Source organism: Artemia sp. Qi Xiang Cuo, chromosome 8 (genome assembly GCF_049724085.1).
Source record: "Artemia sp. Qi Xiang Cuo chromosome 8, ASM4972408v1, whole genome shotgun sequence".
In the NCBI taxonomy this organism is placed as follows: Eukaryota; Metazoa; Arthropoda; class Branchiopoda; order Anostraca; family Artemiidae; genus Artemia; species Artemia sp. Qi Xiang Cuo.
Window position 1 is genome coordinate 71,976,491 of NC_142801.1, and position 25,550 is coordinate 72,002,040.

Consider the following 25,550-nt stretch of genomic DNA (forward strand, 5'->3'; position numbering starts at 1 on the left):
TCTGAAATACAATGAGCTTCAAGAGCAAAAAAAATGAAGAGGATTTTAAAGGAAAAAGTGAATCATAAATAAAATGACTGTATAATAAAAGACATAGCTAACGATGGGAATTTCTTTCCTTGGAAAATTGACCATCTCGACGATACATCTGGAAACTTTAAAAAATGTGAAAAATGCACTGGACGTCGGATATCATGCCGGACATCAGAGAAAATTATTGATATCATCCTATATATCATTTACCTGATATGCAGTTTTCTTGTCTAAAATACAATAACCTTCAAGACTGAGAAAAGGAAGATTATTTTGAAGGAAATGGTGGATTATAAATTAAAAATTTATAAAAAAGATTTAGCTAGCGATGGAAAGTTATTTCTTTTCAGAAGGGACCGAGTGAAATGTTGAACCGAATATCGATAAAAATATCGATGACCATCTCGACGATACATCAGGAAACTTTAAAAAATGTGCAAAATGCACTGGACGTTGGATATCATGCCGGACATCAGAGAAAATTATTGATATCATCCTATATATCATTTACCTGATATGCAGTTTTCTTGTCTAAAATACAATAACCTTCAAGACTGAGAAAAGGAAGATTATTTTGAAGGAAATGGTGGATTATAAATTAAAAATTTATAAAAAAGATTTAGCTAGCGATGGAAAGTTATTTCTTTTCAGAAGGGACCGAGTGAAATGTTGAACCGAATATCGATAAAAATAAATGATAAATTACAATTTATTATCTCTTTTTCCTTGATGGAAACAAACAGAGCTTAAAATGGAGACAATTTTGAAAAAATTAATTTTAAATAAAATGAAATATAATAAAGACATAGCTAACGATGGAAATTTCTTTCCTTCGAAAAGTTGCCTTCTCAGTGATACATTAGAAATTTCAAAAATTGTATCGATACATAGAAAAGCTTCTATCGATACGATAGAAGCTTTAAGAAATTTCAAAAATAAGAACTTTCAAAGTACTGGACGTCAGATGTCGTGCCAGACGTTGGAGAAAATTATTTATAAAGTCTCATATATTGAATAAATAAATAAATTTTATCTATAGCCACCATACAACAAAAGAAATGTGCGGAGTAACAGCAACAAAAAGGAGAGAAAAAAAAGCTAACAAGAAAACTTCATAAACATATATACAAAACACGAAATATCCAACATTCAGCAAAAAGCACTATAGATCAAGTATGTATATACACAATCAGAAAGCTTTTATGCGAGCATGATCTTAGAGCTTGGGCAACTGAGTTGAAAATTTTCATAAGTTATACTAATTCTCCTGGTATGTATTTCTGGTGTAAAGAAAAATATACAGTATTTAGTGCGGCTTATAAGCCGCACTAAAACTGATCTATCTAACATTATTTCTCGTTTTGCTACTTCTTTTTCAGACATAGGCCTTTCTCTTAACGTAGATAAATATAAATTTCTTTTTTTTAACAAAAATTCTAGTGCTCCCCTTTGTTGTAGTGGCTTTACTATCCGTCTCGTAGATTCTCTTCGATGGCTCGGCATTTCTGTTACTAATAGTCTTCCGAGCTTGCGCCAGCGCACAGTCTCAGATATTAATATAAAAATTCAATTGGGATATGCTAAGATTGTTGCCAATAGATGTAAATATAATACACTCGCGTTGGCCAAGGTCTACTCAACTTTTTTGTGACCACTCAATTGTTTTTGTTTCTGGAATTTTTTCCCTTCTTAAGAAAAATGAGTTAAAAAGAATCCAGATTGATTATTTTAGATTTTGTAAATTTTTGTTGTTTCTTCCACCTTGGACTAAATACCGAGTAATTATTAATAAATTTCTTGTTCCTGATATCACTGTGAAACTGGAAGCACTACACAGAAAGCTTTCAGATACCACTTATATCCGTATTTCTCCGCACCATCACCTTATCAGGTTTTTTCAGTCGTAAGTGAATGGTATTCTTTGATTTCTATATTGATTTGCGTTGCATTTTTATGTGTCTTTCTTCGTGATACTCCACGTATTATACCTCTGTATAGTGTGGATTAGAAATAAATATGTAATTTCATCAAAATAAATTTTGTCAGAAATAAATATGTAATTTCGAAATTTCGTGTAATTTTGTTAAAATACAAAGGGAGGTGAAGTTGGAGCCAATTTTCCCAAATCAAGTGAAAATGACAGTGAAAGAACTGAAAATCATACAATCCCATAAAGGTCAAGATACACTAAAGAAAACTACCCCGTTTCTGTGGATGCTTGAATTGTTCACGACTATCTTCGTATAGACAAGATTTTTTCAAGAGACTAAATTTCAACTGAGGGGGGAAAACTGGGTCTGAGAGAGACACTGAGGTCTGGGAGGGGGAAGTTGCCCTCTGCCCCATAGCAAACTAGGCTCCTGTTGGAGAAACATACCTGTATTTCTGAATAATACATATTGTTCAGCTGTTGTGCTTTTTTCTGGTATAACATACAGTGAGCTTTAGAAGTTAAAAAATGAAGATAATTTTGAAGAAAATCGTGGATTATAAATTAAATAACTATATAATAAAAGATATTACTAGCAAAGGGAACTTATTTCTTTTCAAAAATAATCGTTCCAAAAATGATTTAGAAACTTTGAAAGCACATTAAATGATATTGGAATTGCGGTATTGTGTCTAACATCGGTAATGGTAACTTTATCGGTAACTTAACGGTATCGGTAACTTTCCAATTTATTATCTCTTTGTTACGCTCCTTCTTCGGCTGAATTACAGTGAGCTTCAAGATCAAAAAAGTGAACTATTGACGAAAGAGTGAACTTAAACAAATGACGATATAATAAAAGACAAACTAGGGATGTAAATTTATTTCCTTCAAAAACTGACTGTTTCAACTGAATATTTTAAAACTTCAGAAAATCTTTTAAATGGTACTGGAAATTGGATGCCCCAAACGGATATTGGTGAAAATCGATGATATATTTTTCAATCTATTGTCTCTTTGTCTAAAGTCTAAATTTATATTAAAAGTCTAAATATTAAAGTTTAAAATATTGTCTTCCTTGTCTAAAGGACAATGAGCTTCAAGAGCAAAATAAAAAAGAGGATTTTGAAGGAAGAAGAGGATGAAAAATAAATGTCTATTTATTAAAACATATTGCTAGTGATGAAAAATTTCTTTTTTATAACAACTGACCATTTCAAAGAAAAATTCGTAATATTTAGAAATTTGAAAATCAATACTTGTCATCGGATGCGGTACTGCAGACCACTGGAAATCAGTAACATTTTTTAATTTATTATCTCTTTGTTAAGCCGTTTGCATGTCTGAAATACAATGAGCTTCAAAAGTGAAAAAATGACGAAAATGTGAATGAAACAAAATACCTAAGTAAAGCCATTTCAACGGTACATTCGAATACCTAAGAAATATAAAAAATAGCATTGAACGACAAAAGGCGTATCAGACATCAATGAGAATCGACTATACTTCCCAATTTATTAGAACAATTTACATTGGATATAAGTATATATCTGTTACACTACCACTGATCTGAACCACGAGAGTGAAAAAATGGAGAGAATTTATAAGGAAAAAGTGGATTGTAAGTAAAATGACGGTATGATTCCATACTTACTTGCTCGCCTACTTGTAGCAGGATTAGTTGCTTGAACTTACAAGGCATCTGAACAAAGCTTTTGAATGCCAATATCCCAAGATGGACAGTCTTATGCCAACGCCTCGGCAAACTTCAATCAGAATTTGTCTCAGTGGCGTCCAAATGCACCAGTGGAAGTCACCAGCTTGCTCCTTATCTTGTTTACCCTCTAACCCTCTGTTTAATTCTTTATATGTTTTCCTTGTCTTCTGTTACATGTTGGTGATGTTTCAATCAGCGGCATTTGCTTAAGGAATCAATCTTCAGAGCGATGGAAGGTGTGTCACCAAAGCATGTTATTTAGTATACTTGTTAAATTTTAGAAAAAAATAAAAACAGAAAACCTACAAATATGTTGGCAATAGTTTTTAGTCGTAAAGTTTATATCCAATCTCTGCTTGTAATTGTCTTAAAAATGTGCTGATCCTACTTATTGAATTGTTGAACATTGATTGTTATCAATATTAGTACAATTCAAGCCTAGCGAAAAAAAGAATCTAGCGAAAAAAAAGGATCTAGCGAAAAAAGTGGTTGAAAATTGGAATCCTTTTTCGACATTCGTAAATTTGAAGTTACTTACACATCAAAGACAGCACAATTTTGTTGGTATCTTTAATAAGTTTGACACAACTCGCAGATACTGTTCCAACTTCAAAGACAGGCTTAGTGTTGCAGTATAATCTACCTGGACTAAGATATTTATGCTTAGTGACTGACTCGTGCCTAGTTAATGACATCTTTAATGAATTATGAACCTAAAATAAAAGGACTTGAATATACTGAATTATAAAAAACTAGTGTCCAATGATTCTTTATATATTTTCCTTGTCTTCTGTGTCATGTTAGTGGGGTTTCAATGAGCGGCATTTGTTTAAGGAAGCAATCTTCAGGGCTATGAAAGGCATGTTACCAAAGCAAATATTTAGTACACTTGTTAAATTTTAGAAAAAAAATAAATACAGAAACCCTACAAATATGTTGGCAATGGTTTTAATGGTATAATTTAATTCCATTCTCTGCTTGCAGTTCTCATAAAAATATGCTGATCCTAGTTATTGAATTCTTGAAAATTGATACATCTTAACTCCCCTCCTCTCCACCGATACCCTGAATCCGTCAAAACAGAAGAAATAAAATAAATCCGAAGTAAATTGAAAAAAAATTGACTTCAGAATTCAGTAAACAATATAAAACAACTGTCAAAGTAAAAAAACAAACCACAAAAATAAAGCAAGAACAAACGGATTTAAAATATATGACGCATAAAACTCCTCTTACAATTTCGTAAATTCTTAAAGATTTTGCGAAAACAAATAAGACCACAATTAAACTCTTCATTGCTTGGTAAAGAGGTTTTTTCTTGTATTTGCTTCATTTTCCTCTACCGATGTTTTTTTCTACCGATTTTTATTTCTTTTTACTTCGCTTTTTTCTTAGGAAGACAGAAAATATCTAACAGACTTAGAAATGTTCCTTGTCAATCTTAATCATGTTGGACAAGCCTTAAATTGCCTTTTAAATAAAACTGTCTCTTTTCCAGGACAATGGAACAGAGTTAGCATCTTTGAAGAAAAAAAGTCAGTTACTCATGACTGACGTCAGCAGTTGGAACAATTTAACGATCTCATTTGATGAAGAACATTTCAAACTAAATGTTGACGATACATGTTACAAATTGCGTGTTAGCCGAAAGCAAGGCTTACCGACAGAAATGGAAGATTTGCCCAAGAAAATAACGTTGGTACCCTCAACGCCTGATCAACAGTCACTTTTTTATAGGTAAGTTAACATAGTCTGCAGGCCTCTCTTCATACTTGCAGCAATAGCTACAGCATAGTAAAGAACGAACCCAGGCCATAGTAATAAACATATATATATATATATATATATATATATATATATATATATATATATATATATATATATATATATATATATATATATATATATATATATATATATATATATATATATATATATATATATATATATATATATATTTATATCGAAAACAATAAGAACTCCAAATAGGGATAGGTCCTTTTATTAGACAGTGAAACGAAAATATAAACCAAACACTAAATATTTCGATGACACAGTCGGTCATCATCATCAGTAGAGTTACTAACTTATCAAAATTAAAACAAACTGCTTTTATACTAAACAAAATAATCACTCCCGGTTCAAAGCAAGTTAGCGGTCCATTGACTTAAAAAGTTCACTAACTGTTCTTGAATTTTTTAATACTGCGTTGAGTAAAGGTGGTACAAGTTTCTTCGAAATTGCAGGTCAAAGCAGGTTACCGGTCCATTGACTTAGAAAGTTCACTAACAGTATACTGCGTTGAATATTCTTCTAATTAAAAATGAAATAATGCTGAATTTACAGGTGCTAAATTTTTATTTTATTCTTCTAATAGCAAGTGAAATGTTGCTGATTCTGAAGTTGGTCTGTCATCCCCATATATACGACGTTACTATTATTCTCCATGACCACACTGCCTTTTCTATGACGAAAATAATAAGGGTTCCAAATAGGGATAGGTCCTTTTATTAGATAGTGAAACGAAAATATAAAACAAAGACTCTAAATATTTCGATGACACTATTTCGAACGGTCATCATCATCAGTAGAGTTACTAATTTGTACCACCTTTACTCAACGCAGTATTAAAAAATTCAAGAACAGTTAGTGAACTTTTTAAGTCAATGGACCGGTAACTTCCTATGACCCGGGAGTGATTATTTTGTTTAGTATAAAAGCAGTTTGTTTTAATTTTGATAAGTTACTAACTCTACTGATGATGATGACCGACTGTCTCATCGAAATATTTAGTCTTTGTTTTATATTTTTGTTTCACTGTCTAATAAAAGGACCTATCCCTATTTGGAATTCTTATTGTTTTTGTCATAGAAAAGGCAGTGTAGTCATGGAGAATAATTACATATATATATATATATATATATATATATATATATATATATATATATATATATATATATATATATATATATATATATATATATATATATATATATATATATATATATATATATATATATATATATATATATATATATATATATATATATATATATATATATATATATATATATATATATATATATATATATATATATATATATATATATATATATATATATATATATATATATATATATATATATATATATATATATATATATATATATATATACATATATAACGGCATTTAAATAAAGACCAATCAGAACAAAAGCTTCAGAAATATAATTAATGGAACCGGAAAGACTTCTAATAACAAAAAGGTCATTAGTATATGCTACATACACAATATTCCGCAGGCACTAACTATGAAAGATAATACAATAATCCTCTAAAAATCAACCTAAATTTTCAACTTTGAGTCCAAAATCAGCCGAAAAGATCATAAATTGTTAGAAATACTGATGCCTAACCATCTACAAGACTCCACAGAGGGGGATAGAAAACGATTTGCATGTCAGAGGTGTTGTGGTGCAAGTGAAGGGGACGAACAACCAACAGTAAGGTACTCCCACTTAACAACATTTAAATAAAGAACAAATCGAACAGACGCTTCGGAAATATATTTATTAGAACTGGAAAGGTTTCTAATAACAAGATGGTCATCAGTATATGCTAGATTTAAAACATTCCACAACCCCAAAAGATATGTCAGAGGTATATCATTGATTACATGAGAGATGCATATCTTGAAAAACTAGATGACAAAACACCATCTTGTCTGAACTTTTTCCAAAATGGTGTTCTTTTTTTCAAAAGACGGACCACTAACTTTAACATTAAGAAAAGAATAAGAGTTTCAATACATCAGCAACAAAATGATAGAAATATTAATCCCTTTCGTGAACAGTGAGTGAAAAATCTGGAAATGGATAATATAACTAAAAGCTCTAGAAATATCAAAAGCGCAAAGGCGAATGACCTAACCCTATGCCGAAAACCAAGCTGATTCTTTCCAAAATCAATCCCAGAGGTACTATGTGGAAAAATAATATATTCGAAAACTTTACTCAGATTACGAGATACCGTGACGGGTCCGTAAGACGAACAATTAACAGGCGATTTACCCTTTTTTAAGAATTGAAGTTACAGTCCCGCGTAGAAATTTATCGGGTACAAGAGATGAGCTTAAACAAATTTGAGATAACAACCGAAGGGATAAAATCAAAAGTTTGCAGTCAGACTGAAGACACGGCGTAGAAATTACTTCAAAATCAATAAGCGAGGACTAAGTTTTTTTTAAAGAACAGTTTCAATTGAAGATAAAGTCACAGTAACAACATGAGACTGCAACACCGTATATGGTAGATAATTGTAAACAAATTGACTAAAATAAGTAGAGTAATCAGTAATCCGTAATAAGTAATCCATAACTTTCTAAACCTTCTTCAAGGTCATGACGCCTGTCCATTCCTTACGTGAACTTGAAAAATTAAGACCTTTGTACTTAATAGCTCTAATGTATTACTTGTGTTTTGTTCTTTTCTTCACATCAAAGACCACGCCTTTTTAAGGTCTACCGCAACAAAACCAAATCTGAAGCCAAAACTTAGCTTATTTATAGTGACTTTTAGTTCTGATCCAAAACCCCAGAAGGGTTTCCGAGTTTCAGGTCTCACTATAATTTTCAGGACACAATTCTTCGGCCCGTTCTACACAAGAAATAATCTAAATATAAAGTGCATTTACTTCGCTTTGTCTGTTTCCAACATAAAAAGCGCATTGAAGAAGGTGATAAGGAACACGGGCTGTTGCTAGTAGGCTACTCAAGGTGAGCATATAAAGGGTCATATCTGCCTTCGCACTAAAAGCCATTTAAATAAAAACGAATCCGAACAAAAACTTCAGAAATATAATAAATAGAATCGGAAAGGCTGCTAATAACAAGAAGGTCATCAGTATATTTTGACTTAGAGCTCCTGCTGGTGGTCCAGCGTAGAGAGAGACGTGACTCCTCCTCCATTCCAAACAGCACTTCGCAAGCGTGAGTGGTTCTTGGAGATGATTAGAAATCATGGAGAGGTATTCCACGGAGGTGCTTCCAGCCATGCTCAGGGGGATCAAAATAGAAAAGTGTGCTGGCGGATGCTTCTGCTGGCATGCAAATTAAGAGGTCAAATGATCGTAGGGTTCCTACGGTGAGCTGACGAGAGTTGGGGGTCTGATCCATTAGGGTCAGCAGTCGGGTGTTTGAGACAAAGTCCCACCACTTGATCCCTTCGATATAGTCAATAATATTTCGGGTTCGCCCGTCATTGCTTTACCATGTTGGCTTATCGATGTCGTTCCTGTAAAACAGGGTGTTGGCAATGACCAATTCGTGCATAGTGCACAGCTGGAGGAATCGGGTCCCATTTCCGTTCAAAGAGTCAGGGGTAACCAGTCCAACTACAGAGTTAATAGCTAAGCTGGGGTTAGATACAGTTGCATTGAAATCCCCCAGCACGACCAAAACATCGTTAGAGGAAATCCCAGATAGATCAGATGTCAGAGCTGAGTAGAACCTGTTTTTTTCGTCCACTGGGGAGACATTCGCTAGTGCGTAGCACACAATAATAGGCATCTTACCCTGCTTGTGGTTGAAGCGGGCAGTGAGAAGTCTATCGGATATTGGGTTGTGGGATATGACGCATTTCTTTGCCTTCTCGTTTAGGACCAGGCCTACACGGCTGATTCCACTGGAGGTTTAGCCTGACCAAATCATCCTGTGACCTGTACTGGCGATTTCTCCATCGCCTGATCCCATCAGGTGTGTTTCTGTCATTCTAAATATGGCAATCCCGCAACTCGACACCTCCAGCCCTAGAAGGTCTTTGAACCCCGGGTCATTCATGGTTAAAACATTCTAGGTGGCTATTTTCAGCCCACCTTGGTCAGCAAGGTTCAAAGGATGTCTGGGGAAGGGTCGAGGTCGTAATGAGTTAAAACCAATAACAACCTAGGCTTGAGTAACATTTCTTTTCGTTGCAATTGTTTTCAGGAATAGGGTCGCAAGCCCAACCATATCTAGAACTGGGTTCTGATTAAGAATCCCTGGGTTGGGCTTCATCCGTGCCCATAAAGTTGGGACAGCCCTATTCGGAGCGATTAGTTAGGGGTTTAAGCCCCATATCCAGTGGTACGGGGTCAGCAAACAAAGTTTGCATCCTTCCGGACGGTTTCTCATTCACCATCATCAGTATATGCTAGATACAAAACATTACACAACCTCATAAGATATGATATGTTAGAGGTATATTATTGATTTCATGAGAGATGCATATCTTGAAAACACTAGTTGACAAAACACCACCTTGTCTGACCTCTTTCCAAAATGGTATTTTTTTAAAAAGTTAAACCATTAACTTTAAGAAAAGAATAAGGGTATATAAATGTGAGCGTGTATTTTATGTGAACATATAAAGGGCAATATCTGCCTTCTTCCAAGCACTAAAAGTAAACCACTTATTTATGCTAGGTTTTGGACAAGCGTCTTGGACAAGCGTCCAGCTTGTCCAAAACCTTGGTTTTGGACAGGCGTCTACCTGACACTCCATAGACACTTCGAATGATTAATTAAAGAAAAACTTTCGGAAAAATAAGTTTTTCAAAGAAAGTTAAAGGCCATTTTTAACTTAAGCTCAGCAGATACAATTACCTATTATAATTTAAACTCAAAACGACCAGAAATTAATATTAAAGAATAAAGGAAACCCAAAACGAACAGAAATTAAATAAACAATCAATGCAAACAAACATACAATAGATATAAATGTAAATGAATGAATAAATCTTAAAATGAGTGAACCTTAAATTGAATATACAAATCAAGCTTGAAACGAACAAAAACTACTACAAACAAGAGTTTGGGTATTGCCTCCTTCTCTCACTGTAAACGTCTAAAACCTGCGTCATTGGCGCTTTACTGAAAACCAATTTTATTACGAATATTTTCTTTTGTACTTAATACTGAAAATAAACATTAAAATTATATTCAAATGTTGAACTGAAGAGCTTTCAGCAATTAATATCATTATACATCAAATATTCAGTTTAATTTATTCTTACAGCATTGAAAATAAAAATAAAATTAGAGTGAAATAAATTCTTAAACTGATGGATCTTTCAACAAATAATATCATTATATATCATATATCCATTTTGATGTTGTTTATACTTTCCAAGACTGTTCAAGATGCCTATAGTTTTCAGTAAAGCGCCAATGCCGCAGTAGGTTTTATACCTTTACAGTGAGAGAAGGAGGCGATACCCTATCTCTTGTTTGTAGTGATTTTTGTTCGTTTTAAGCTTAATTAGCATATTCAATTTAAATTTTACTCGTTTTAAGATTTATTTATTCATTTACATTAATATCTATTGTATGTTTGTTTGCATTGATTGTTTATTTAATTTCTGTTCGTTTTAAGTTTCATTTTTACTTCAATAGCAAATATTTTTTTTTCGTTTTAAGCTTGATTTTCATATTCAATATAAGCATTACTTGCTTTAAGATTTATTTATTCATTTATATTATTACTTGTTGTATGTTTTTGCTATGATTGTTTATTTAATTTCTGTTCGTTTTGGGTTTCATTTATTCTTTAATAGTAATTTCTGGTCGTTTTGAGTTTGAATTTAAACAGATATTTGAATTTGCTGAGCTTAAGTTTAAAGTGGCCTTTACTTTTCTTTTAAAAAATTATTTTTCGGAAAGTTTTTTTGATTAATTTTTGTTCGTTTTTGATTGCAAAAAGTTTCAAGGTTTTTAAAAATTCATTATTTCAAAATAAAACTTTAAAAAAAAGAAAATCAAATCTTCATCAAAGTTTCAAAAGTGGTATCAAAGTAACAACATCAAAGTGAAAAAAGTTTGCCCCTTTTGAAATGAGCCCCCTTTAAAGTTTACACGACGACGCCTTCTTCTATATGAAGTGCGTCTGGGAAAAAAATTAATGGAGTGTGGGGGTGGGAGGCTAGCTGCCCTCCGATCACTTTTTAGTCTTAAAAGGTGTATTACAACTTCGAATTTCCAACCAAATAAGCCCTCTATTAAGTTTATGCGAGCATTCTTTTCCTGAAGCCATATATGCCCCCATGGCATGACTTACAGCGCCTACCCTCGGGCTCTGGGGGGCTGTGTCGACACCGGAAATTTTCTTATCTTAACTTTGAACTATTTTAACAAAATTTATATCTCAAAATTTGTATCTGATGCATTTAGGGCGTGGAGGAGGGGGGCTAGTGTCCTCCAATCTCTTTTGACTCTTAAAAAGTGAACGAGAGCTATCAATTTCCAATCAAATAAACCCTCTCCGAAACTTGTACAAGCATCCCTTCTATAAAAACGATATATGCCCCCAGAGCATTACTTACAACGCCTGCCTACAGGCCATGGGGGGTAGTGTTGACACCGGAGTTTATGTTATCTAATTAATGAATTATTAAAAAACTGGCTATCTCAAGATTTGTAGCCGATGGGTTTGGGGAAAAAAGGGCATGGGGGGGGTGCTAGTTTCCCTTAAATCTGTTGACTTTTAAAAAGTGAACTTGAACTAGAGCGTCGACACAGGAGTTTTTCTTATCTGACCTTTGAATTATTTTTAATGAAATGGCTGTCTCAAAAATTTTACCGGATAATCTTGGGGAAAATTCGGTGTTGGGGGGGGGGGGTTAGTTGCCCCCGGATATATTTTGACCCTTAAAAATTAACTAGAACTTTCAATTTCCAATCAAATGAGCCCTCTCTGAAGTTTATACGAGCATCCCTTTCATAAGAACCATACACGCCCCCAGGACAACACTTACAACGCCTATCCCCTGGGGGGTTGTGTTGACACCGGAGTTTTTGTTATCTAATTAATGAACAATTTTTTAAAAAACTGGCCATCTCAAGATTTTTAACGGATGGGTTTGGGGAAAAAATGGCATGCGGGAGGGGGCTAGTTGCCCTTCAATCTCTTGACTTTTAAAAAGTGAACTAGAACTCTCAACTTCCAATCAAAAGAGCCTTCTGAGAAATAGGGCATAGCTTACAACGCCTACTCCCGGACCCTGGGGGGTTGTGTCGACACCTGAGATTTTGTTATCTGACTTTTGAACAATTTTTAACTTAATGGCTACCTAAAATTTTTTATCAGATGCATTCGGTAAAAAAAGGGGCGTGTGGGGGGTGGCTAGTTACCCTCAAATCTCTTTTGACTCTCAAAAACTGAGCTAGAACTTGCAATTTCCAATCAAATTAGCCCTCTCTAAAGTTTTTACGAGCATCCCTTCTACAAGAACTATGTATTCCACCAGGGCATAACCTACAACACCTGCTTTCGGGCTCTGGGCGGCTGTGTCGACCCCGGAGTTTTCGTTATATTGTCTTTGAACTATTTTTTTAAAAATCTCAAAGTTCTTATCAGATGGGTTTGAGAAAAAAAGGACCTGGCGGGGGGGGGGCTAAGCACCCTCCAATCTCTTTTGACTCTTAAAAAGTGAACTAGATCTTTGAATTTCTAATCAAATGAGCCCTCTATAAAGTTTATACGACCATACCTTTCATAAGAACCATATATGCCCCCAGGGCATAACTTACAGTGCCTGCCCCCAGGTCCTGGGGAGTTGTGTCGACACCGGAGTTTTTGTGATCTTTGAACATTAACAAAATAGCTATCTCAAAATTTTTATTGAATGCATTTGGGAAAAAAGGGCATGGGGTGGCTGGTTACCCTCCAATATTTTTTGACGCTTAAAAAGTGAAGTAGAACTTTCAATTTCCCATCAAATGAGCTCACTATGAAGTTTATACGAACATTCCTTGCATAAGAACCGTATATGCATTCAGGGCATAACTTATAACCTTTGCCCTGAATACCTTGGGGAGGGGGGGTGTCATGCTCAAAGATATAATATCCAGAACTTTGAGCTACGTTGAACAAAATGGCTATCTCAAAATTTTGATTGGATATGTTTGGGGAAATGGTGGGCGTGGAAGGGGTGTTAGTTGCCTTCCAATCACTTTCGACTATTAAAAAGGGCACTAGCAATTTAAATTTCCAATCGAATGAGCCCTTTTTGAATTTACTACGGCAAAACTTTCTATAAGCAACCTTATATGCCCCCAGGGCATAACTTAAAACCCTTGCCACGTGGGCTGGGGGAGGGGGGGGGTTCATCCTCAAAGACCTAGTTTCCAGAACTTTCAACTACGTTGAACAAAATGGCTATCTCAAAATTTTGATTGGATGTGTTTGGAGAAAAGGTGGACGTGAGAGGGGGTTTAGTTGCCCTCCAATCACTTTCGACTATTAAAAAGGGCACTAGCCCTTTAATAGCCAATCGAATGAGCCCTTTTTGAAGTTTCTACGACAAAGTTTTCTATAAAAAGCTTATATACCCCCAGGGCATAACTTACAACCCTTGCCCTGAGGGCGGGGGGGAGTGTCCTCCTCAAAAAATAATTCCTATCTGGAAATCAACAACTTAGAACAAAATGGCTCTCTTGAAATTTTGATTGGATGTGTGTGGGGAAATGGTGGGCGTGGAAGGGGAGTTCGTTGCCTTCCAATCAATTTTGACCCTTAAAAAGGGCACTAGAGCTCTCAATTTACAATCGAATGAGCCCCCTTTGAAGTTTTTACGACGACACTTTCCAAAGGAAGTGCCTCCGGGAAAAAAATAAATAATAAATACATGAATAATAAAACATTGGAGCCGTATGGCCTTTACTATAGGCAACGCTATAGCGTTGCCTCTGATAGTGGTAAACGGTTTAGATTCTGGTGATCAATTAAATAAAAAAAAACAGTTTTTTTTAACTGAAAGTAAGGAGCGACATTAAAACATAAAATGAACAGAAATTATTCCGTATATGAAAGGGGCTGTCCCCTCTTCAATACCTCGCTCTTTACGCTAAAGTTTGATTTATTGTTTTAAAAAATAAAGTTGTTTGACAGATTTAAACCTTAGCGTAAAAAGCGAGGTGCAACAACGTGAGGGGATAGAACACTAAGTAACGTAAAGGGGCGGGACGAGTAGCAAGTCCACCTTAAAATAATTCAAGGTCAAGAATTCATATCCAATCGCTTTTTTAAGGTCAGTCTAATGTTCTTTAATTTTGTTGAAAGTCTTATTCAAATTTAGGTATTTTATTAAGGATCATTTCTCTCCTATCAAACCTAGTTAACCAAACAGTTCCTGATAAAGAACTGTAAGTAAGGACCATCCCAGCTCAATAGTAACCGAAACTCTAAAAAACGAAATTTTGATTCCAATAGATACATCAAAAGAATTGCATTTTTTATGCTGATTTGAAATATATAAGTTTAATCAAGTTTAGTATTACTCATCAAAAGTTACGCGCCTGAGAAAATTTGCCTTATTTTAGAGAAAAGGAGGAAACACCCCCAAAAAGTCATAGAACATTAATGAAAATCACACCATCGGATTCAGCGTATCAGAAAACCCTACTGCGGAAGTTTCAAGCTCATATCTGCAAAAATGTGGAATTTTGTATTTTTCCTAGAAGAAAGATCACGGATGCGGATTTCTTTGTTGTTGTTTTTTTTGTATGTTTTCCCCAGGGGTGATCGAATTGATCCACTAGTCCTAGAATGTTGCGAGAAGACTCATTCGAACGGAAATGCCCCGCCCCGCTCTATACGCTACAGTTGTCTGTTGTTATACAAAGTAGAGTTTTGCGAAAGAGTCAAACTTTAGCGTAAAGAGCGAGGCGCAGAGGAGGGGACAGCCTCTTTCCTGTAGGGAATAATTTCTGTTCGTTTTAAGTTTTAATGTCACTCCTTACTTTCAGTTAAAAAACTTGTGTTTTTTTATTTAATATTTATTTGAAGTGATAACCAACCACTGCAGTAGCAATTTACTTTCTGGTTAACTATTAAACGAAAGAGACAAGTTTCTTTTCAAATGAAAGCAAGGAGCAGCATTAGAACTTAAAATGAGCAGAATTTACCCCTCACTCTTTACGCTAAAGTTTTATAGTGTTTAAAAAGAAATTATTATTTCAATTAAACAACCCATTGAGCTGGCTTTCTTAAAGGATTGGGATAAAGATTTGACTTTAAGTCTTAAAGGTTAAACTTTAGTGCAAAGAGTGAGAGGTTGGGAAGGGGGCACCCCCTTCATATATGGAATAAACTCTACTCATTTTAAGTTTTGATATTGCTCTTTGCTTTCATTTGAGAAAAACTTGTTTTTTCTTTTATTTAGTTTCTGTTCGTTTTTCGTAGTATATAAGGTTACCGTAGAAGGTTACGAATCATTTAGACTACCCTAAATGAATTGTGACAATAAGTCAACATTTTGCGTAAAAAGTGAAGGGTTGAGGAGAGAGCAGTCACCCTCATACACGGAATGATTTCTTTTCATTTAAGTTTCAACGCTACTCCTGATTTTCAGTTGATCTTTTTTTTTTACTTAATTTCTGAAGGTTTTTCATATCATACCCAGGCCCAATCATGAAATGCTGTTGGCTAATGGCACCATAAGTCGCTGGATTCTTCTTGTCTCTTAATAATTGGATCTTATTATAGTAATTGTATTAATGTTACATCTTAATAATTGTAAATTGATTGGTTGCGTCCCGCTTTTTCAGTTTTTCAACTTAAGATTTAAAATGTGGGATTATAATTAAAATTTTGGACATAATTTAAATATTTCGTCAAAATTTCTACGGAGAGTAGTTTTGCTGAATAAATTCTTTATAATATTTTTACTACGGAATTTTGGATGGATAGATAGGAATGTTATTGCGCATATGGATGGAAATTCCGCGTGGCTTTTGATCTTCTACCCGGCTGAATCCCTCGCGACCTCTATTAAACGGTTCTCTGATGTTTCAGTACATTGTATAAATGTGCCTAAACACATTGAAGCATTGCATATTATAATAAATATGAAAAGGGAAAGCTTATTACCATTTGAAATCGGTAAAAACAAAACTCTTGGTAGCACTTGCCACCCCCCCCCCCCCCCTTCCCAACAAACTTCCTGGTGAGGGTCATGATGCCCCGCCTCACCAGTAGAGTAAGAGGTACCATTTTGCTTGCGCACCTAGGAATCTCCATGCTATTTGCGTACACCACTGGGACCATGCTATTGGCGTACGGCCATAGGACCATGTTATTTGCGTACACATATAGGAATTTCAACGTTATTCTATAGAAGCTCTTCACCTTTTCAAAGAGATTCAGAGCTCCCTCACATAATGGAATTTGAGGGTCGATAAAGTGAAATTATGTCACTATTCTAGTTTTTCTAAACCGGTATTGCCTATAACTTATTATATTCAAATATTTTTTGATAACTTGATAGGTGATCGGATTTGAATAAAAGGAATTCAAATATATTGCCTATGAAATAGACTGTCGTGTTGTAGCATTTCACAGTTTGAATAACTCTTTCAAAGAGTAAAATAGATAAGGAATTCGCAAATTGAACACTATGAACGATATTAATTAATGTTTTGAATAATAGGAGTGTGAATGATTCTAATTAGTGATTGGATTCTATGAAGGTGGAGAAAAAAAAGGATTAAACTGATCAGCAGTTAAGGTAACCCCGAAGGTGTTGTTAACTCAGTTAATTTGTTATAAATTTGAAACAACATCAGTCTATTAAATTGGCAAACGACGATAGAATGACATTGTGACTTGACCTAGCTTTACCTCTCCGATGTGGTCTGTATAATACACAAGTGATGTTTGATAAGTATTGTCAATTTAAAATAGGATCTAACGTTCCCTTCGTTCCCTCATTTCTGAGGGCAGGGAGGGGGGGGGTCAATTTTGGAGGGAAAACCAAAAATACTCAGAATCGAAAATAAACGGGATCTGCCTCAATTCTTGATTTTTTTTTTGTCGTGTTACTTAGGTAATAATGGAACATTTAGTATTTTTTTCTAATGTAAGTGTTTTTTTAAGAAAATGGCCCATCTTTAACAAATATAGCCTTAGCTAGTTAAAACTGCGCATAAATTCTTGATTTTTTGTCTTGTTGCTTAGATAATAAAGGAACATTTAGTATTGTTTTCTAATGTAAGTGTTTTCTTAAGAAAATGGCCCATCTTTAACAAATATAGCCTTAGCTAGTTAAAACTGTGCATAAATTATTGATTTTTGTCGTGTTACTTAGGTAATAATGGAATATTTAGTATTTTTTCTAATGTAAGTGTTTTCTTAAGAAAATGGCCCATCTTTAACAAATATAGCCTTAGCTAGTTAAAACTGCGCATAAATTCTTGAGTTTTTGTCGTGTTACTTAGGTAATAATGGAACATTTAGTATTTTTTTCTAATGTAAGTGTTTTCTGAAGAAAATAGCCCATTATTAACAAATATAAACCTTAGCTAGTTAAAACTGCGCATAAATTCTTGATTTTTTGTCGTGTTACTTAGGTAATAATGGAACATTTAGTATTTTTTTCTAATGTAAGTGTTTTCTTAAGAAAATGACCCATGTTTAGCAAATCTAACTTTAGCTAATTATAACTGAGCATAAATCATTGATTTTTTGTCTTATTACTTAGGTAATAATTGAACATTTAATATTTTTTCTAATGTAAGTGTTTTCTTAAGAAAATGGCCCATCTTTAACAAATATAGCCTTAGCCAGTTAAAACTGCGCATAAATTCTTGATTTTTTATCGTGTTACTTAGGTAATAATGGAACATTTAGTATTTTTTTCTAATGTAAGTGTTTTCTTAAGAAAATGGCCCATTATTAACAAATATAGCCTTAGCTAGTTAAAACTGCGCATAAATTCTTGATTTTTTGTCGTGTTACTTAGGTAATAATGGAACATTTAGTATTTTTTTCTAATGTAAGTGTTTTCTTAAGAAAATGGCCCATCTTTAACAAATATAGCATTAGCTAGTTAAAACTGCGCATAAATTCTTGATTTTTTGTCGTGTTAATTAGGTAATAATGGAACATTTAGTATTTTTTCTAATGTAAGTGTTTTTTCTTAAGAAAATGGCCCATCTTTAACAAATATAGCCTTAGCCAGTTAAAACTGCGCAGAAATTCTTGATTTTTTGTCGTGTTATTTAGGTAATAATGGAACATTTAGTATTTTTTCTAATGTAAGTGTTTTCTTAAGAAAATGGCCCATCTTTAACAAATATAGCCTTAGCTAGTTAAAACTGCGCTTAAATTATTGATTTTTTGTCTTGTTACTTAGGTAATAATGGAACATTTAGTATTTTTCTAATGTAAGTGTTTTCTTAATAAAATGGCCCATCTTTAACAAATATAGCCTTAGCTAGTTAAAACTGCGCATAAATTATTGATTTTTTATCTTCTTACTTAGGTAATAATTGACCATTTAGTATTTTTTTTTCTAATTTAAGTGTTATCTTAAGAAAATTGCCCATCTTTAAGAAATATAACATTAGCTAGTTAAAAATGCACATAAATAATTGATTTTTTGTCGTTTTACTTAGGTAATAAAGGAACATTTAGTATTTTTTCTAATGTAAGTGTTTTCTTAAGAAAATGGCCCATCTTTAACAAATTTAGCCATAGCTAGTTGAAACTGCGCATAAATTCTTAATTTTTTTTCGTGTTACATAGGTAATAAAGAAAAATTTAGTATTTTTTCTAATTTAAGTGTTTTCTTAAGAAAATGGCCCATCTTTAACAAATATAGCCATAGCTAGTTGAAACTGTGCATAAATACTTGATTTTTTGTCGTGTTACTTAGGTTATAAAGGAACATTTAGTATTTTTTCTAATGTAAGTGTTTTCTTAAGAAAATGTCCCATCTTTAACAAATATAGCCTTATCTAGTTAAAACTGCTCATAAATTCTTGATTTTTTGTCGTGTTACTTAGGTAATAATGGAACATTAAGTATTTATTCTAATGTAAGTGTTTTCTTAAGAAAATGGCCCATCTTTAACAAATATAGCCTTAGCTAGTAAAACTGCGCATAAATTCTTGATTTTTTTTCTTGTTACTTAGGTAATAAAGGAAAATTTATTATTTTTTTCTATTGTAAGGGTTTTTTTTAAGAAAATGGCCCATCTTTAAAAAATATAGCCTTAGCTAGTTAAAACTGCACATAAATTCTTGATTTTTTGTCTTGTTACTTAGGTAATAATTGGACATTTAGTATTTTTTCTAATGTAAGTGTTTTCTTAAGAAAATGGCCCATCTTTAACAAATATAGCATTAGCTAGTTAAAACAGCGCATAAATTCTTGATTTTTTGTCGTGTTACTTAGGTAATAATGGAAAATTTAGTATTTTTTCTAATGTAAGTTTTTTCTTAAGAAAATGGCCCATCTTTAACAAATATAGCATTAGCTAGTTAAAACAGCGCATAAATTCTTGATTTTTTGTAATGTTACTTAGGTAATAAATGAAAATTTAGTATTTTTTTCTAATGTAAGTGTTTTCTTAAGAAAATGGCCCATCTTTAACAAATATAGCCTTAGCTAGTTAAAACTGCGCATAAATTCTTGATTTTTTGTCGTGTTACTTAGGTAATAAAGGAACATTTATTATTTTTTCTACTGTAAGTGTTTTCTTAAGAAAATGGCCCATCTTTAACAAATATAGCCTTAGCTAGTTAAAACTGCGCATAAATTTTTGATTTTTTGTCGTGTTACTTAGGTAATAATGGAACATTTAGTATTTTTTCTAATCTAAGTGTTTTTTTCTTAAGAAAATGGCCCATCTTTAACAAATATAACCTTAGCTAGTTAAAACTGCGCATAAATTCTTGATTTTTTGTCTTGTTACTTAGGTAATAAAGGAACATTTAGTATTTTTTTCTAATGTAAGTGTTTTCATAAGAAAATGGCCCATCTTTAACAAATATAGCCTTAGCTAGTTAAAACTGCGCATAAATTCTTGATTTTTTGTCGTGTTACTTAGGTAATAAAGGAACATTTAGTATTTTTTCTAATTTAAGTGTTTTTTTAAGAAAATGGCCCTTCTTTAACAAATATAGCCTTAGCTAGTTAAAACAGCGAATAAATTCTTGTTATTTTTTCTTTTTAATTAGTTAATAATGTAAAATTTAGTATATTTTCTACTTTAAGTGTTTTCTTAAGAAAATGGCCCATCTTTAACAAATATAGCATTAGCTAGTTAAAACAGCGCATAAATTCTTGATTTTTTGTCGTGTTACTTAGGTAATAAAGGAACATTTAGTATTTTTTTCTAATGTAAGTGTTTTCTTAAGAAAATGGCCCATCTTTAACAAATATAGCCTTAGATAGTTATAACTGAGCATAAATTCTTGATTTTTTGTCGTGTTACTTAGGTAATAATCGAACATTTAGAATTTTTTCTAATGTAAGTGTTTTCTTAAGAAAATGTCCCATCTTTAAAAAATATAGACTTATCTAGTTAAAACTGCGCATAAAGTATATATTGTTTGTCGTGTTAATTATGTAATAATGAAACATTTAGTATTTTTTCTAATTTAAGTGTTTTCTTAAGAAAATGGCCCATCTTTAACAAATATAGCCTTAGCTAGTTAAAACTGCGCATAAATTCTCGATTTTTTGTCTTGTTACTTAGGTAATAAAGGAACATTTAGTATTTTTTTCTAATGTAAGTGTTTTCATAAGAAAATGGCCCATCTTTAACAAATATAACCTTAGCTAGTTAAAACTACACATAAATTCTTAATTTTTTGTCTTGTTACTTAGTTAATAAAGGAACATTTAGTATTTTTTTCTAATGTAAGTGTTTTCTTAAAAAAATGGTCCATCTTTAACAAATATAGCCTTAGCTAGTTCAAACTGCGCATAAATTCTTGATTGTTTGTCGTGTTACTTAGGTAATAATGGAAAATTTAGTATTTTTTCTAATGTAAGTGTTTTCTTAAGAAAATGGCCCATCTTTAACAAATATATCCTTAGCTAGTTAAAACTGCGCATAAATTATGGATTTTTTGTCTTGTTACTTATGTAATAAAGGAACATTTAGTATTTTTTTTCTAATGTAAGTGTTTTCATAAGAAAATGGCCCATCTTTAACAAATATAACCTTAGCTAGTTAAAACTGCGCATAAATTCTTGATTTTTTGTCTTGTTACTTAGGTAATAAAGGAACATTTAGTATTTTTTTCTAATGTAAGTGTTTTCTTAAAAAAATGGTCCATCTTTAACAAATATAGCCTAAGCTAGTTAAAACTGCTCATAAATTCTTGATTTTTTTTCTTGTTACATAGGTAATAAAGGAAAATTTAGTATTTTTTCTAATGTAAGTGTTTTCTTAAGAAAATGGCCCATCTTTAACAAATATAGCCTTAGCTAGTTAAAACTGCGCATAAATACTTGATTTTTTGTCGTGTTACTTAGGTAATAATGGTACATTTAGTATTTTTTCTAATGTAAGTGTTTTCTTAAGAAAATGGCCCATCTTTAACAAATATAGCCTTAGCTAGTTAAAACTGCGCATAAATTCTTGATTTTTTGTCGTGTTACTTAGGTAATAAAGGAACATTCAGTATTTTTTCTAATGTAAGTGTTTTCTTAAGAAAATGGCCCATCTTTAACAAATATAGCCTTAGCTAGTAAAACTGTTCATAAATTCTTGATTTTTTGTCTTGTTACTTAGGTAATAAAGAACCATTTAGTATTTTTTTTTTAATGTAAGTGTTTTCTTAAGAAAATGGCCCATCTTTAACAAATATAGCCTTAGCTAGTTAAAACTGCGCATAAATACTTGATTTTTTGTCGTGTTACTTAGGTAATAATTGTACATTTAGTATTTTTTCTAATGTAAGTGTTTTCGTAAGAAAATGGCCCATCTTTAACAAATATAGCCTTAGCTAGTTAAAACTGCGCATAAATTCTTGATTTTTTGTCGTGTTACTTAGGTAATAATGGAACATTAAGTATTTTTTCTAATTTAAGTGTTTTATTAAGAAAATGGCCCATCTTTAACAAATATAGCCTTAGCTAGTAAAACTGTTCATAAATTCTTGATTTTTTGTCATGTTACTTAGGTAATAAATGAACATTTAGTATTTTTTTTCTAATTTAAGTGTTTTTTTAAGAAAATGGCCCATCTTTAACAAATATAGCCTTAGCTAGTTAAAACTGCGCATAAATTCTTGATTTTTTGTCTTGTTACTTAGGTAATAATGGAACATTTAGTATTTTTTATAATGTAAGTGTTTTCTTAATAAAATGGCCCATATTTAACAAATATAGCCTTAGCTAGTTAAAACTGCGCATAAATTCTTGATTTTTTGTCTTGTTACTTAGGTAATAAAGGAACATTTAGTATTTTTTTCTAATGTAATTGTTTTCTTAAGAAAATGGTCCATCTTTAACAAATATAGCCTTAGCTAGTTAAAACTGCACTCAAATTCTTGAATTTTTGTCGTTTTACTTATGTAATAATTGAACATTTAGTATTTTTTTCTAATGTAAGTGTTTTCTTAAGAAAATGGCCCATCTTTAACAAATATAGCCTTAGCTAGTTAAATATGCGCATAAATTCTTGATTTTTTGTCGTGTTACTTAGGTAATAAAGGAACATTTAGTATTTTTTTATAATGTGTGTTTTCTTAAGAAAATGACCCATCTTTAACAAATATAGAATTAGCTAGTTAAAACTGCGCATACATTCTTGATTTTTTGTATTGTTACTTAGGTAATAATGGAACATTTATTATTTTTTCTACTTTAAGTGTTTTCTTAAGAAAATAGCCCATCTTTAAAAAATATAGCCTTAGCTAGTTAAAACTGCGCATAAATTCTTGATTTTTTGTCGTGTTACTTAGGTAATAATGGAACATTTAGTATTTTTTATAATTTAAGTGTTTTATTAATAAAATTTCCCATCTTTAACAAATATAGCATTAGATAGTTAAAACTGTTAATAAATTCTTGATTTTTTGTCGTGTTACTTAGGTAATAATGGAACATTTATTATTTTTTCTAATGTAAGTGTTTTCTTAAGAAAATGGCCCATCTTTAACAAATATATCCTTATATAGTTAAAAATGCGAATAAATTCTTGATTTTTGTCGTGTTACTTAGGTAATAATGGAACATTTAGTATTTTTTCTAATGTAAGTGTTTTCTTAAGAAAATGGCCCATCTTTAACAAATATAGCCTTAGCTAGTTAAAACTTCGCATAAATTCTCGATTTTTTGTCTTGTTACTTATGTAATAAAGGAACATTTAGTATTTTTTTCTAATGTAAGTGTTTTCTTAAGAAAATGGCCCATCTTTAACAAATATAACCTTAGCTAGTTAAAACTGCGCATAAATTCTTGATTTTTTGTCTTGTTACTTAGGTAATAAAGGAACATTTAGTATTTTTTTATAATGTAAGTGTTTTCTTAAGAAAATGGCCCATCTTTAACAAATATAGCCTTAGCTAGTTAAAACTTCGCATAAATTCTTGATTTTAGGTCGTGTTACATAGTTAATAATTGCAAATTTAGTATTTTTTCTACTTATATTGTTTGTATTAGAACACAGCACATGTGTTAAGAATGTAAAATTATAGAATTAAAAATGTCCATGCAGTATGTATTTTTTGTCGTTTTGCTTAGGTAACAAGGTGACATGTAGTATTTTTTCTCATGGAGGCTCTTTATTTTTAGAAAGCACCATCTTTAAAAAATATATCCTTAGCCAGTTAAAACTGCGCAGAAATTCTTGATTTTTTGTCGTGTTATTTAGGTAATAATGGAACATTTAGTATTTTTTCTAATGTAAGTGTTTTCTTAAGAAAATGGCCCATCTTTAACAAATATAGTCTTAGCTAGTTAAAACTGCGCATAAATTCTTGATTTTTTGTCGTGTTACTTAGGTAATAATGGAACATTTAGTATTTTTCTAATGTAAGTGTTTTCTTAAGAAAATGGCCCATCTTTAACAAATATAGCCTTAGCTAGTTAAAACTGCTCATAAATTCTTGATTTTTTGTCTTGTTACTTAGGTAATAAAGGAACATTTAGTATTTTTTTTCTAATGTAAGTGTTTTCTTAAGAAAATGGCCCATCTTTAACAAATATAACCTTAGCTAGTTAAAACTGCGCATAAATTCTTGATTTTTTGTCTTGGTACTGAGGTAATAATGGAAAATTTAGTATTTTTTTTCTAATGTAAGTGTTTTCTTAATAAAATGGCCCATCTTTAACAAATTCAGTCATAGCTAGTTGAAACTTTGAACAATTTATTAATTTTTTGTCGTTTTAAATATTTAATCAAGAAACATTTATTATTTTTTCTAATTTAAGTGTTTTCTTAATAAAATGACCCATCTTTAAAAAATATAGCCATAGCTAGTTGAAACTGTGCATAAATACTTGATTTTTTGTCGTGTTACTTAGGTAATAATGGAACATTTAGTATTTTTTCTAATGTAAGTGTTTTCTTAAGAAAATGGCCCATCTTTAACAAATATATCCTTAGCTAGTTAAAACTGCTCATAAATTCTTGATTTTTTGTCGTGTTACTTAGGTAATAATGGAACATTTAGTATTTCTTCTAATGTAAGTGTTTTCTTAAGAAAATGGCCCATCTTTAACAAATATAGCCTTAGCTAGTAAAACAGCGCATAAATTCTTGATTTTTTGTATTTTTTATTATGTAATAATTTAACATTTAGTATTTTTTCTATTGTAAGCGTTTTCTTAAGAAAATGGCCCATCTTTAAAAAATTTAGCATTAGCTAGTTAAAACTGCACATAAATTCTTCGTTTTTTCTCTTTTTACTTAGGTAATAATGTAAAATTTAGTATTTTTTCTAATGTAAGTGTTTTCTTAAGAAAATGGCCCATCTTTAACAAATATAGCATTAGCTAGTTAAAACAGCGCATAAATTCTTGATTTTTTGTCGTGTTACTTAGGTAATAATGGAAAATTTAGTATTTTTTCTAATGTAAGTGTTTTCTTAAGAAAATG

The 25,550-nt window shown here is 31.8% G+C and overlaps 1 protein-coding gene across 1 annotated transcript in view; it reads left to right on the forward strand.

Moving 5' to 3' along the window:
- The window catches only part of LOC148949772 (uncharacterized), a 147,805-nt gene that overhangs the window by 33,718 nt on the left and 88,537 nt on the right, over nucleotides 1-25,550 (forward strand). Inside the window, exon 4 of the mRNA XM_089093087.1 lies at nucleotides 5,179-5,417. Within this exon, the coding sequence (XP_088949213.1) occupies nucleotides 5,179-5,417 (239 nt within the window). The remainder of the gene's footprint in view (nucleotides 1-5,178; nucleotides 5,418-25,550) is intronic.